The sequence below is a fragment of the Papio anubis genome, chromosome 18, assembly GCF_008728515.1.
Source record: "Papio anubis isolate 15944 chromosome 18, Panubis1.0, whole genome shotgun sequence".
In the NCBI taxonomy this organism is placed as follows: domain Eukaryota; kingdom Metazoa; phylum Chordata; class Mammalia; order Primates; family Cercopithecidae; genus Papio; species Papio anubis.
In genome coordinates, this window is record NC_044993.1 from 58,168,130 (window position 1) to 58,181,926 (window position 13,797).

The window sequence follows — 13,797 nt, forward strand, 5'->3', positions numbered from 1 at the left end:
TGCGATATTAAAAGTACTATCTTTCTAGGATATTATGAATAATATCACAGGATATACTGTCACTGTGATATTAGGAGTAATATATCCCTAGGATATTACAAATAATATGACAGGGTGTACAACCACCATGAGATGTGGAGTAATATATCTGTAGCATATTATGAATAATATCACAGGGTGTACACCCACTGTGATATTAGGAGTAAAATCCCCCTCGGATATTACAAATAATATCACAGTGTATACTCCCACTGTGATATCAGGAGTAAAATCTCCTTCGGATATTACGAATAATATCACAGGATGTACACCCACTGTGATATTAGGAGTAATATCTCCCTCGGATATTTCGAGTAATATCACAGGGTTTACACACATGGTGTTCACCCACTGGGATATTAGGATAGTATCTCCCTTGGATATTACGAATCATATCAGAGGCTGTACACAGGTGGTGTTCACCCAGCGTGATACTAGGAGTAATGTCTCCCTCAGATATTAGGAACAGTCTCCCCCTGGGACTTAGCAGAGCGTAACCCCCCAGTGTTAAATAAGCGGCCACAGCAAGAGGCAGAGGCGCAGGAACTGAAATGAAGACAAAGATCTGACAAGTTTAAAAAATGTATTTAAAATAGAATTTATAAAATGCTTCATCTGCCGACTCAGGAGCCCGCGGTGCAGGGTGGGGTGGGAGTTGGCAGCTGCCCGCTACACCAGCAGAGTGAGACTGCAGGAGTGCGGCCCCCCCTCCCATGCCCCTCTGTTCAGACACCCAAGGGGCTCACGTGCACTGCTGGGATCACACCACCCGAAAACAGGACCCCAGAGGTTTCTTGAGTCTCTGCTTACCAGGGCGACCGGGTACAGCCCTGCCAGCCCATTGCATAATCTTCTAAGTTCTCCCCACCACCCTCCATTCCAGCAGTGAGGTGACTGTGACGTGGTCTCCATCCTCTCGGCCTTGACCCAGTGGTCCCCGCGATTGGACGCTTAGGCGGTCACCAGGCCTCCTTGTTACTAACGTGTGCACACCTTTCGGTTCTCCCATTGGGATGAACTCCTGGAAATTGCTGGGTCCAAAGTGTTTGGAAAGTTTGGAGTGATTCTTGTTGCAAGGGGAAGAGGGAACTATGGAGATGTCACTGAACTTTCAGGGGTTCCGGGACCCCCCAACCCGGTGCCTGTCCCAGCTCCCCGAGCTCCTCTCTCCTCCACTCCTCCCTCCCCCACCTCGCCTGTTTTCACCTCCCGTGACCTCACCCCCGCCGCGCAGCTGGACCTTGCCCGGCGCCTCCCGATCCCGGAGCTCGAATCCCAGCCGGACTAGCCCAGCCCCGCCCCTTCCCTGGCAGGAGCGAGGCGGAGCAGTCTGCCCAGAGACTTAGCGACAGACAGACGCTGGGACCCACGACGACTGAAGGCGCCGATGGCCGCGCCTGCTGAGCCCTGCGCGGGGCAGGGGGTGAGTGCCCCCCCATCGCGCCCCCCTCTCCTTTTCCAGGCTTGGTTTGACTGCAGTGTCTCGGGCTGCAATACTGGGGATTCCTGGACCCGGGAAGCAAGGAGACTTACTCCAGCCCCCATCACTGCAGCGGGTTGGATTCCTTTCACCAACCCAGCGCCCCCAACAGCCCAGCTCTGTCTAAGGGGCCACCAGACCTCCCAGCTACTAGGGGCTTTGACCCTTATTTGCATAAAGCTAGTGGGTGCTCCGAGCCCTCCTACCCCCAGCGAGCCTTACCTCTCTGGTTTCTTTTTCCATCGCTCTTAGCAAAGGACTCGAGAGAGAGGAGTTCACGGGGTGAGGGTGGGGGTTGCAAACTGCCAGCATTTCGAGGGCCAGGGAGATGAAGCGATAAGTTGGTATGAACTGAGGGCTTCCTCTGTGCCTAGCCTTGTGCCCAACCTTGTGCCATGCTGCTATGAACTTTGCTGCTATTAATCCATTTAATACAATTCATAGAGGTAAAGTCTCATTATTCACATTTTGCAGGGAAGGAAACTGAGACAGAGAGGTTAAAGTTTGCACAGCCAGTGAGTTGTGAAACCAGGGGGAGTAAAAAGACAGGGGAGAGAGAATTGAAGAGGCCACGTCCACTAAACTTCAAATTTGTTCTAGGGTTAGATAGGACCAGCGGACCTGCTGAGATGAAAATAACACATCAAGCTGGGCCAGTGGCTTTTGCCTGTAATCCCAGTACCTAGGAGGCTGAGGCAGGAGGAGCTTGAGGCCAGGAGTTCGAGACCAGCACGGGCAACATAGATGTAGAGACCCCCATCTCTACAAAACATAAAAAAAAAGTTAGCCAGGCCTGGTGAGGCGGTTTATGCCTGTAATCCCAGCACTCTGGGAGGCCAAGGTTGGAGGATTGCTTGAGGCAGGAGTTCAAAGCTTTGGTGAGCTTTGGTTGTGCCACTTCAGCCTGGGCAACAGAGTGAAACCCTGTCTGTAAAACATAAATTAATTAATAAAAATAAATCACACATCAAGACCACCAGTCGAACAAGGTTTGGGGTCAGATAAGCCTGGGTCAGAGTCAGCTCTGCCACTTCCCATTTGTGTGGCCCTGAGGGAGGCAGTTCCCCGATTGGTGCCTCGGTCTGCTGGTCTCTGAAATGGGGACAGTACTGCCTATGTGCTGGAGTTCTTATAAGGATTAACTGACGGTCTGTGCCTAGCAATGATTATGGAGCCCAGGTCTCCTAGACCACATGGCCCAGTTCCCTGGGTTCAAATCCCAGTCCTTCCACTCCTCAGCTGGGTAAAGTCAGCCAAGTTACTCAACCTTTCTGGTCCTCGGCTTCTTCACCTGTAAATCAATATGATAATTGCATCTCCCTAGGGTTGATGTCAGGATGAAAGGAGTTGGGAATTGTTAGGTATTCCAAAGAGTGCTTGGCACATTTTTGTGTAAATGTTAAAGATCCAAAAAATTGCCTGGGTCCCCGAGCAGGTGAGTTGGGGACCCCTGCCTTATACCATCCTAAGGGGCCTCCTGGTGTTCCCTCAGGTCTGGAACCAGACAGAGCCTGAACCTGCCGCCACCAGCCTGCTGAGCCTGTGTTTCCTGAGAACAGCAGGGGTCTGGGTGCCCCCCATGTACCTCTGGGTCCTTGGTCCCATCTACCTCCTCTTCATCCACCACCATGGCCGGGGTTACCTCCGGATGTCCCCACTCTTCAAAGCCAAGATGGTAGCTGCCATCCCTGGGAGCCTGGAACGAGGCAATGGTGGGGGGAGGCAGGGGACAGGCTGGAATCTGGTGAAGTCTTAAAGCAGACTCCTCCTATCAGGGTGTAGAAGGGAATCTGTTAATCAAACAGAGCAATATTAGAGAGGCTACAGAGGTCAACTCGGTGGAACATGGTTCTCCCAAACAGATTTTGTAATTTCGAAAATACATGCATGCACAAACACACACATACACTCCCATGTTCCCGGACAGTTTATAACTACCATAACCTGGCATTTTCCAAAACATACTATGTAGACTCTTGGGTACACAAGGTAATTTTAGGGCCACATTGGGATGAAGCTTTTAAAAAGTTATGCACTTATTTTTATGTTCCCCCACTGGCTGTATGATAGGACAATTTTTATATGTGATATGTATTTAGTGTGTTAAATAAACACTGGCATTCCAAGTGTGAGCCTTTGTGCTCATCCATCCTCTTCTACTCCGTTCTTGTAGGCTTCTAAAGAATGTTCTTCAGAGTTCATTCATTCTTCTGCCATTGTGTCAATTTTTGCATTATCACCCACCAACAACCCAAGGGTTGGCAAACTTAAAGAGCCAAGCAGTACATAGTATTTGAGACTTTGTGAGCCAGATAATCTTCCTTCCAAACACTGAACTCTGCCATTCCAGAATGAATGCAATAGTCATAACCATAGACAATAGTCATGACCATGTTACTTTTTTTTTTTTTTTTGAAATGCAGTTTTGCTCTTGTCACCCAGGCTAGAGTGCAATGGTACGATGTCAGCTCACTGCAACCTCCGCCTCCTGGGTTCAAGTGATTCTCCTGCCTCAGCCTCCCAAGTAGCTGGGATTACAGGTGCCCACCACCACATCTCGCTTTTTTTGTATTTTTAGTAGAAACAGGGTTTCGCCATGTTGGCCAGGCTGGTCTCTAACTCCTGACCTCAGGTGATCTGCCTGCCTTGGCCTCCCAAAGTGCTGGGATTACAGGTACGAGCCACCACCCCCGGCCGACTGTGTTTCAATAAAACTTTATTTGTAGTCACTGAAATTTGGATTCCGTGTAATTTTCACCTGTCATGACATATGCTTTTTATTTTTCTTTGATGATCGATAGTTTGCCAACTTCTGCTTTAAACTGAGGTTCTTTGAGCAGTTCCTCCAATATGCCTTAGCTCTGGCCTTCCCTCTGGTGTGTACATGTTCTCTCATTTTCGTCCTTTCTTTTATTCAATAGAGAAACCAATATATATTAGAGAGACCCTAGAGACTTACTGGCTCCTTGATTTCATAGCAGGGTTTGAAAATGACTTGAAGAGAGGATAGTTTTTTATCTGGTTAGTACATTTCATTTCCTGCTATTTCTTCACACCCAAAGTCATCTCACATGTGCACGATTAGAGCAATTCCTGCATTTTGGAAAACACTCGGCTGGCTCAAGCCCTTGCTGTACATTATTTATATGACAATCACAGGTCAGGACCAATCTGCAATGCCCTTTACACATTGTTCACGTTGGCACATTGCTAGCTGGTGATACTGGTTTGTTACAGGGCCCCAGCCAGGATGTTGCAGAACCAGCTCCCAGTTGGACATGGGGTTGCCCACCCATTTGCTGTGACCTCTCTTATTGCCCCCCAAGCTTATCTAAGCCTGTACCCTCAGGTGCTTGGGTTCGCCCTCATAGTCCTGTGTACCTCCAGCGTGGCTGTCGCTCTTTGGAAAATCCAACGAGGAACGTCTGAGGCCCCGGAATTCCTCATTCACCCTACCGTGTGGCTCACCACGATGGTAATGATGCCTTCAGTCTGGAGCCTGGTTTGCTCCCAGCTGCTGCTTTGCCTGCCACCGTGAAGAACAAGGGGAAGAGAAGAGGCTGCCCTCAGCCTCCACCCTCCCCTAAGGGGCCTGCCCTGACTTTCCTGTCCAGAGCTTCGCCGTGTTCCTGATTCACACCGAGAGGAAAAAGGGAGTCCAGTCATCTGGAGTGCTGTTTGGGTACTGGCTTCTCTGCTTTGTCTTCCCAGCTACCAGCGCTGCCCAGCAGGCCTCCGGAGCAGTAAGTGGGGGTGTGGGCCACCCTGGGAAACCAAAATGGTGGCTCTGGCCTTGGGTCCCATCTTTCCTCCTCCCGTTTCCACATATGACTTATTCTCTACACGGTGACACACATAAGCCAGTCACTTACACTCTAGAGACACAAAATCCACTCCCACACCTGTAAGTACCCATCATCCCATACATTTCTTATAAACACGATTTCCTGTCTTACACACCCACATCACACGTGCCACTTGCACACGACGCACACTTATATGCACTGATTCATACATCACACAAGCACATGCATGCATGCACACACACACACCACCTGGGCACAGGGCACAGACACACCTGTGTGCACACATACTCCTACGTGCACATCTCCCCTCATCTCATGGATTCACCCTCCCCACGTTCCTATGCATCTTTATTTACACACTCATTCTGCACACCCATTCATATTTCTGTTGCTCAATCTGGGAAGCAGCCTTTTTTTTGAGAGGCTGTCTCTGTCACCCAGGCTGGAGTGAAGTGGCATAATCTCGGCTCACTGCAATTTCTGCCTGTCGGGTTCAAGCGATTCTCCTGCCTCAGCTTCCTGTGTAGCTGGGATTACAGGTGCGTGCCACTACACCTGGCTAATTTTTGTATTTTCAGTAGAGACGAGATTTCACTACGTTGGCCAGGCTGGTCTCGAACTCCTGACCTCAAGTGATCCTGACCTCAAGTAATCCACTCGCCTTGACCTCCCAAAGTGTTGGGATTATAGGCATGAGCCACTGCGTCCGGCCAGAAGCAGCATTTCTATATTAGGAGACATGATGGGTCATTTTCTCTGCAAAGAGAAAAACATGTAGTCTAGACCAACTTCTCTCAACCTCAGCTTTAGTAACGTTGTGGCCAGATAAGTCTTTGCTGGGAGGACGGGGTTGTCCTGTTTGCTGTAGAGTGTGAAACAGCATCCCTGGCTTCCGCCCATAGATGTCAGTAGCATACCATCCAATTGCAGTAACCCAAAATGTCTCGCGATATTACCAAGTGCTCCTAGGGTGAGGACAAAGTCATACACCTACTGAGGAGCAGTGGCCTCGACAGAGTGCTTAGCCAAGGCTTCTGGGACAGGGGGTTATCTTAACACCAATGATCACGCGGCAGCAGGTTTCAGATATTTTACTTTATTATTGTATTTTCGTGGAGACAATATCGTGCTCTGTTGCCCAGGCTGATCTTGAACTCCTGGGCTCAAGCAATTCTCTGACCTCAGCCTCCTAAAGTGCTGGGATTATAGGCATGAGCCACCACGTCTGAACTCACAGATCATTTCTTGAGTTCAGTGGTTACTCCATCCTGCCCCTAAAGGAGAAAGTAGAGAAGCATCATCTTGTCTTTAAGGACAGGGTTTTTATTTTTCGTTTGTTTATTCTGAGAGAGTCTTGCTCTGTCACCCAGGCTGGAGTGCAGTGGCACGATCTTGACTCATTGCAACCTCTGCCTCCTGGGTTAAATCAATTCTCATGCCTCAGCCTCCCGAGTAGCTGGGATTACAGGCATGTGCCACCACGCCCAGCTAATTTTTGTAGTTTTAGTAGAGACAGGGTTTCACCATGTTGGCCAGGCTCGTCCCAAATGCCTGACCTCAAGTGACTCACCCACCTCGGCCTCCTAAAATGCTGGGATTACAGGCGTGAGCCACAGCGCCTGACCGAGGACGGAGTTTTTAAAAGAGTAACCTTTGTAACTAAGGGGAAATTCCACAGGGTATTCAGTAATTTCTGAAAGGGTGGGCTCCCACAGTTGACATAAGTCAGGTTTTTGGGACACAGCATAGAAACAATAATACTGGGACCATTTACACTCAGGGGTTCCAACCATGTGCAGGCACTGTGGCAGGCACTTACACACCTGTCCTCATTGGATTCTCACAATAGTTCACAGTGATGGATTCTTTTTTCTTTTCTTTTCTTTTTTTTTTTAATAGAAACAAAGTCTCATTATGTTCCCAAGGCTGGTCTCAAACTGCTAGGCTCAAGTGATCTTCCCACCTAAGCCTCCCAAAGTACAGGGACTATAGGCTTGAGCCAATGTGCCCAGCCAATGATGGATTCTAGCTATCCCATTTTAAAGATGAGGGAGACTAAGGCTAGGAGAAGGGAATGACAGCCTCAGGGCCACAAAGCTTGGGAGTGCAGAGCCCAAGTTCATCTCAGGCAAATTCAGAACCAACTTTCTGAGAGAAACAGTGGGGAAAACAGTGGCAGTTTAGGGAAGATGGGCCATATTGTCATTGGAATATCCAATTGTCTGCTATCTGGGGAAAAAAAAAAAAAAAAAAACTAGAAGAGTGTAAAATCCAGTAGAGGAATTGTGATTTGAAACTAGGGCTCTGGTTTAAAGCCATAAAAACTCAGTTCACACTAGCTTAAGGAAAAGGGAAGGTCAGGGGGGTTATTAGCTCATGTATTTATTAGCTCATACCCATGGGATCTCCCAGGCATGAATGATCCAGGCCTGGGACCAGGTACCAGATCTCCTCTTCTGCCTCTTGGCTTTGCCATATTAGCTTGATTCTCCAATGGAGTGGCAAGAAGAGCCACCAATACCTTCAGACTTATGTTCTACCATGTAGCAAACCCGGCAGAATCTCCCAGTGGTTCCAGCTCTCAAGTACCCAGCTGGGATGCTATATGCATTCCTAACCCAGCCATGGTAGCCAAAAGACTAGAATGTATGCATTGGCCAAGCCTCAATCACCCACTCAGCCTTGGAGTAGAGTCAGTTCTGCACAAATCACATGCCTGAACACAAGCAAAAAGACTTAGGAAGAAAGAAAAATCAGTATATGGAAAATATCTCTGCATGATTATTACAGCACTGTTCACAATAACCGAGATTTGGAAGCACCCTAAGTGTCCATGAACAGGTGAATTGATAAAGAAAATGTCGTGTATATACACAATGGAGTACTAAGCAGCTGTAAGAAAGAATGAGGTATTGTCATTTTCAACAACATGGATGTTAAGTGAAATAAGCCAGGCACAGAAAGACCAACTTTACATGTTCTCACTTATTCATCAAAGCTAAAAGTTAAAACAATTTAACTCATGAATATACGGAGTAGACGGAAGGTTACTAGGGGCTAGGAAGGATAGTGCGTGGGGGACATGGGGATGGTTAATGGGTACAAAAAATAGAAAGAACAATACCTATTTGATGGCACAACAGGGTGACTATAGTCAATAATAATTTAATTATTCATTTTAAAATAACTAAAAGAGTCTGGACACAGTGGCTCACACCTGTGGAGCACTTTTTTTTTCCAGCACTTTGGAAAGCCGAGGCAGGAGGATCATCTGAGGTCAGGAGTTCAAGACCAGCCTGGGTAACATGGTGAAACCCCGTCTCTACTAAAAATACAAAAAAAATTAGCCAGGCGTGGTGGTGCACACCTGTAAGCTCAGATACTCAGAAGGCTGAGGCAGGAGAATCGCTTGAACCCAGGAGATGGAGGTTGCAGTGAGCCCAAATTAAGCCACTGCACTCCAGCCTGTGCAACAGAGTGAGACTCCAACTCAATAATAGACTAAAAAATAAAATAACTAAAAGAGTAAAATGGATTGTTTATAACAGAAAGGATAAATGCTTGAGGGGATGGAGACCTCATTTACCCTGATGTGATTATTATGCATTGCTTACCTGTATCAAAATATCTCACATCACCCAGAAATATATATATCAGGCCGGGCGCGGTGGCTCACACCTGTAATCCCAGCACTTTGGGAGGCCAAGGCGGGTGGATCACCTGAGGCCTACATGGTAAAACTCCATCTCTACTAAAATACAAAAATTAGCCAGGGGTCGTGGCACGTGCCTGTAATCCCAGCTACTCGGGAGGCTGAGGCAGGAGAATTGCTTGAACCCAGGAGGCAGAGGCTGCAGTGAGCCGAGATGATGCCACTGCACTCCAGCCTGGGTGACAAAGCAAGACTCTGTCTCCAAAACAAAAAGTATATACACATATATATATGTGTGTGTGTGTGTGTATATACGTGTGTGTGTGTATATATCTATGTGTATATATACACACACACATATATGTAAAATTTAAAAATTTTTTTTAATTAAAAAAAGAAAGAAAATTAGGGTGTTTCTGACCAGATGACAGGGCAGCAGATGCAAAAATCATTGTGGCGTGGCAGCAGGAGCATCGCAATTTGGACCAGATCATCTGTGTGTCCTTGAACAAGGTGCTGTCACTTCTCTGAGCCTTGGTTTCCCCATGAGTCAAAGGAAGCAAGTAAACCCCAGCTGATGAGACTGTGTATGGCAAGAAAGCTGTATGTGCCCAGGGCAGAGCCAGTGCTCAGTAAAACCAGCTCCCATCTCTGCACACCAGAGAACACTGGCCAAGGGGGAGCAGGGTTGAAGACTGGGGTAGAGGGTGGAATGGAGAAAGGATTTCCTTTGTGGCACAAAGAAGAAGGTAAAGTGTTTCTTCATCTCATTGCCCCAGCAGCTGTGGCCAATCATCACGTGGCTAAGGACAAACCCCAGACACAGCCCTGGCCCACCATTTGTACAGACAGAATATTATAAATTGGGTATTTGAAAATTAGGACCTGCTGGGCGTGGTGGCTCACACCTGTAATCCCAACACTTTGGGAGGCCAAGGCGGGCAGATCACTTGAGGTCAGGAGTTTGATGCCAGCCTGACCAACATGGCAAAACCCCATCTCTACTAGAAATATTTTTTAAAAATTAGTCAGGCATGGTGGTAGGCACCTGTAATCCCAACTGCTCAGGAGGCGGAAGCAGGAGAATCACTTGAACCCAGGAGGAGGAGGTTGCAGGGAGCCGAGATCACACCACTGCACTTCGGCCTGGGCGACAGAGTGAGACTTTGTCTTAAAAAAAAAAAAAAAAAAAAAGAAGAGAAAATTAGAACCACTAGGAATGCCGGGGCTCTGGCTTTCAAATACTCTTGCCCTGGACCCCAGCATGGATACTGACCTCAGCATCAGAAACCTTTTCTCTCCTCTAAGGACACTCCTCTGCCTCCTTTCCTTACCTTCTGCTTTCCCTCCCACAGGGCTTCCAGAGTGACCCTGTCCGCCACCTGTCCACCTACCTATGCCTGTCTCTGGTGGTGGCACAGTTTGTGCTTTCCTGCTTGGCGGATCAACCCCCCTTCTTCCCTGAAGACCCCCAGCAGTCTGTAAGTCACCAAGTTCCAACCTCATTCCTGTTTCTCTTTGAGGTCTCAGTCTCCCCCAAGTGACCAAAAGTCTCTAATTTTTTATTCATTTAGCCATTCAGCAAAATGTGTATTGCATTTCTACTCGATGCCACTGTTGGCAGACTTTTTCTCTATGGGCCAAGAGAAAATATTTTAGACTCTGTGAGCCATACAGTGATTTCGGTGGCAACCACTCAACTCTGCCATTGAACACAAAAGCAGAATATGTCAACAAATGGCGTGGCTGTGTTGCAATAAAACTTTATTTGCAGAAGCAGGCAGTGGGCCAGATTTGGTCATCGTTTGCCAACCCCCCTCTATGCCCTAGCAAGGGCTTAAGGATCTGTGGTGAACAAGCAGATAGAGTTTCTGTTCTCATATAGCTACTGGTCAAGTAGGGGAACCAGACGTTGGTCACATAATTAAACAAATATGTTGAAAATTGGCTGGGCACAGTGGCTCATGCCTGTAATCCCAACACTTTGGGAGACCGAGGCAGGTGGATCACTTGAGGTCAAGAGTTCAAAACCAGCCTGGCCAACAGGGTAAAGCCCCGTCTCTACTAAAATTACAAAAATTAGCCAGGCATGGTAGCGCATGCCTGTAATCCCAGCTACTCGGGAGGCTGAGGCAGGAGAATCCCTTGAACCCAGGATGTGGAGGTTGCAGTGAGCCGAGCTTGTCCCATTGCACTCCAGCCTGGGTGACAAACAGCAAAACTCCACCTAAAAAAAAAAAGGGGGGGGGGAGAAAACAGAAAACTACCCCTGGGGTGAGTGCTCTGTAGGAGAAGTTCATGAGAGATTTACAATAGGTAACATTGAAGCAGTTTGTGAAACTAAGAAACAATTCTTTTGAGGAAGAGACTGATCTGACATCCTATAAATAGAGGTTCAAATGGGCTGGATGCAGTAGATCATGCCTGTAATCTCAACACTTTGGGATGCTGAGGAAGGACGATTGTTTGTGCCCACGTGTTCTAGATCAGACTAGGCAATGCAGTGAGACCCCATCTCTACAAAAAGTTTTCAAAAAATAGCCAAGTGTGGTGGCGCATGGCTGTAGTCCCACTACAGAGTAGCTCTGTGAAGTCCCATAGAGTAGCTCTGTGGAGGCTGAAACAGGAGGATTGCTTGAGTCCAAGAGACAAAGGCTGCAGTGAGCTACGACTGCACCACTGCACTCCAGCCTGGGTAACAGAGGGAGACCCTGTCTCAAAAAAAAAAAAAAAAATTACTCGAAGGCTTGAGAAGAACTAAAACTATCATAGAAATCTTTTTTGCACCTACAAGAGTAGCAACAAAATTTAAAAGCTGATAAACTGTGATGGCAGAAATGTGGTGAAATGGGCCCCTTCACGCCTTACTGGTAAAGAGTACAGACTGTTGTAATCTTCCTGGAGCACCCGACAAAATCCCATGACAGGTCTTCACAACATTTGCCAAGGGATATTGTCAAGGATCTCATTGTCTTTGTTATGTCGGGTCCTTGCTTCTGAGATGCGGAGCAAGGTTTGGTTTCAGTATAATCACAGTTGTTCTTCTGAGCCGCTGTTAGTTCTCACCTTATGGACATTGTCAGGCCTGTGGCCCAACCTCTTTTTACCCTGCCTGCTGGGAAGCACCAAGCTCACTGGTGTGCACCTCTGGTAAGGAGACAGGGCACCTCGATGTGTACTTTCAGTACTAAATACACGGTCAGCGCTGGGTGCAGTGACTCAAGCCTGTAATCCCAGCATTTGGGGAGGCCGAGGTAGGCAGATCGCTTGAGGTCAGGAGTTTCAGGCCAGCCTGGCCAACGTGGTGAAACCCTGTCTCTACTAAAACTACAAAAAATTAGCTGTGTGTGGTGGCGCACACCTGTCATCCCAGCTCTTTGGAAGGCTGAGGCAGAAGAATCGCTTGAACCCGAGAGGCAGAGGTAGTAGTGAGCCAAGATCACACCACTGTACTCTAGCCTGGGCAACAGAGTGAAACCCTGTCTCAAAAAAAAAAAAAAAAAAACACAGTCAGTTCATCCTACCTTCCTGCTCTTGCCACATACTTCCCTTCTCCATTTCTCTCTGTTGCAGAACGCCTGTCCAGAGGCTGGGGCATCCTTCCCCTCCAAAGCCATGTTCTGGTGGGTTTCTGGGTAAGTAGAGTCACAGGGAAGGGTTGGGGTGGTACCTCACCCACCTGCATTTGCTGCTCTGATTCCCGCCCATGGCCCTTCCTCTATGCTTACAAAGGCCAGCAAGACTTTCTCCATCCCAGCCTCAGTGCTTTCTTCTTCGTGTTCAGTGTTCACCATCTGCATCCTGTTCCCATTCACTGACTGGAGTGAGATCTGGATTTGAATCCCAGCTCTGCCTTTCAGCAGGCCATATCACAAACCCCCGGAGCCTCAGTTTTCCCTTCTGTAAAATGGGGATGACTCAACCTTCATGAGACAGACAATGCTTAGTGCTTGCACACAGCAGGTGCTTAATAGTAATAGAATTGTCTCCAATACTTGACTTCAGTCATTCCACCAACATTTAATAAGCACCTACTATGTGCTAAGCCCCAGGGGTGAGGAGATAAAGGAGCAAGTGTCTACTTTCTGGAGGGTTCCAGGCAGATAGAGAAAACAGCTGCTTCTCCTGGGCCAGCTCACCAGGCACTTGAGGATGTGCTCCCTCCTGACCACACTGCATTCAGACCTCAGTAGCACCTGACACGTGGATTTGAATCCTGGCCCTACCACTTCCTAGCTGTGTAGCTTTGGACAAGTTACTTAACCTCTCTGTGCCTCAGTCTCCACTCCTTCAAAATGGGATTAATAATAGCACCTACCTCATAGGGTTGTGAAGCCTAAATAAGATAAGGTCTGTAAAGCACTTAGAACAGGGCCTGGCACATAATGAGTGTAAGTGGTAACTTTTTTTTTTTTTGAGATGGAGTTCTGCTCTTGTTGCCCAGGCTGGAGTACAATGGCACGATCTTGGCTCACTGCACCCTCCACCTCCCGGGTTCAAGCCATTTTCCTGCCTCAGCCTCCCGAGTAGCTGAGATTACAGGCATGCACCACTATGCTCAACTAATTTTGTATTTTTATTAGAGACAGTGTTTCTCCACGTTGGTCAGACTGATCTCAAACTCTCGACCTCAGGTGATCCACCCGCCTTGGCCTCCCAAAGTGCTGGGATTACAGGCATGAGCCACTGTGCTGGGGCTATTTTTTTTTTTTTTTTTTTTTGAGACAGAGTTTCACTCTTGTTGCCCAGGCTGCAGTGCAACGGCACGATCTCAGCTCACTGCAACCCCCACCTCCCAGGTTCAAGCGATTCTCCTGCCC

The 13,797-nt window shown here is 47.9% G+C and overlaps 1 protein-coding gene across 2 annotated transcripts in view; it reads left to right on the top strand.

Moving 5' to 3' along the window:
• Positions 1–1,318: 1,318 nt before the first annotated feature.
• ABCC6 (ATP binding cassette subfamily C member 6) overlaps positions 1,319–13,797 on the top strand; it is a 72,802-nt gene continuing 60,323 nt past the window's right edge. Inside the window, exons 1-6 of one of the 2 annotated variants that reach the window (XM_021931787.2) lie at positions 1,319–1,462; positions 3,012–3,194; positions 4,869–4,994; positions 5,134–5,262; positions 10,333–10,458; positions 12,551–12,612. In XM_021931787.2, coding sequence (XP_021787479.2) covers positions 1,427–1,462; positions 3,012–3,194; positions 4,869–4,994; positions 5,134–5,262; positions 10,333–10,458; positions 12,551–12,612 — 662 coding nt within the window. In that variant the 5' untranslated portion in view covers positions 1,319–1,426. The remainder of the gene's footprint in view (positions 1,463–3,011; positions 3,195–4,868; positions 4,995–5,133; positions 5,263–10,332; positions 10,459–12,550; positions 12,613–13,797) is intronic. The other variant, XM_021931788.2, reaches the window with a different exon arrangement.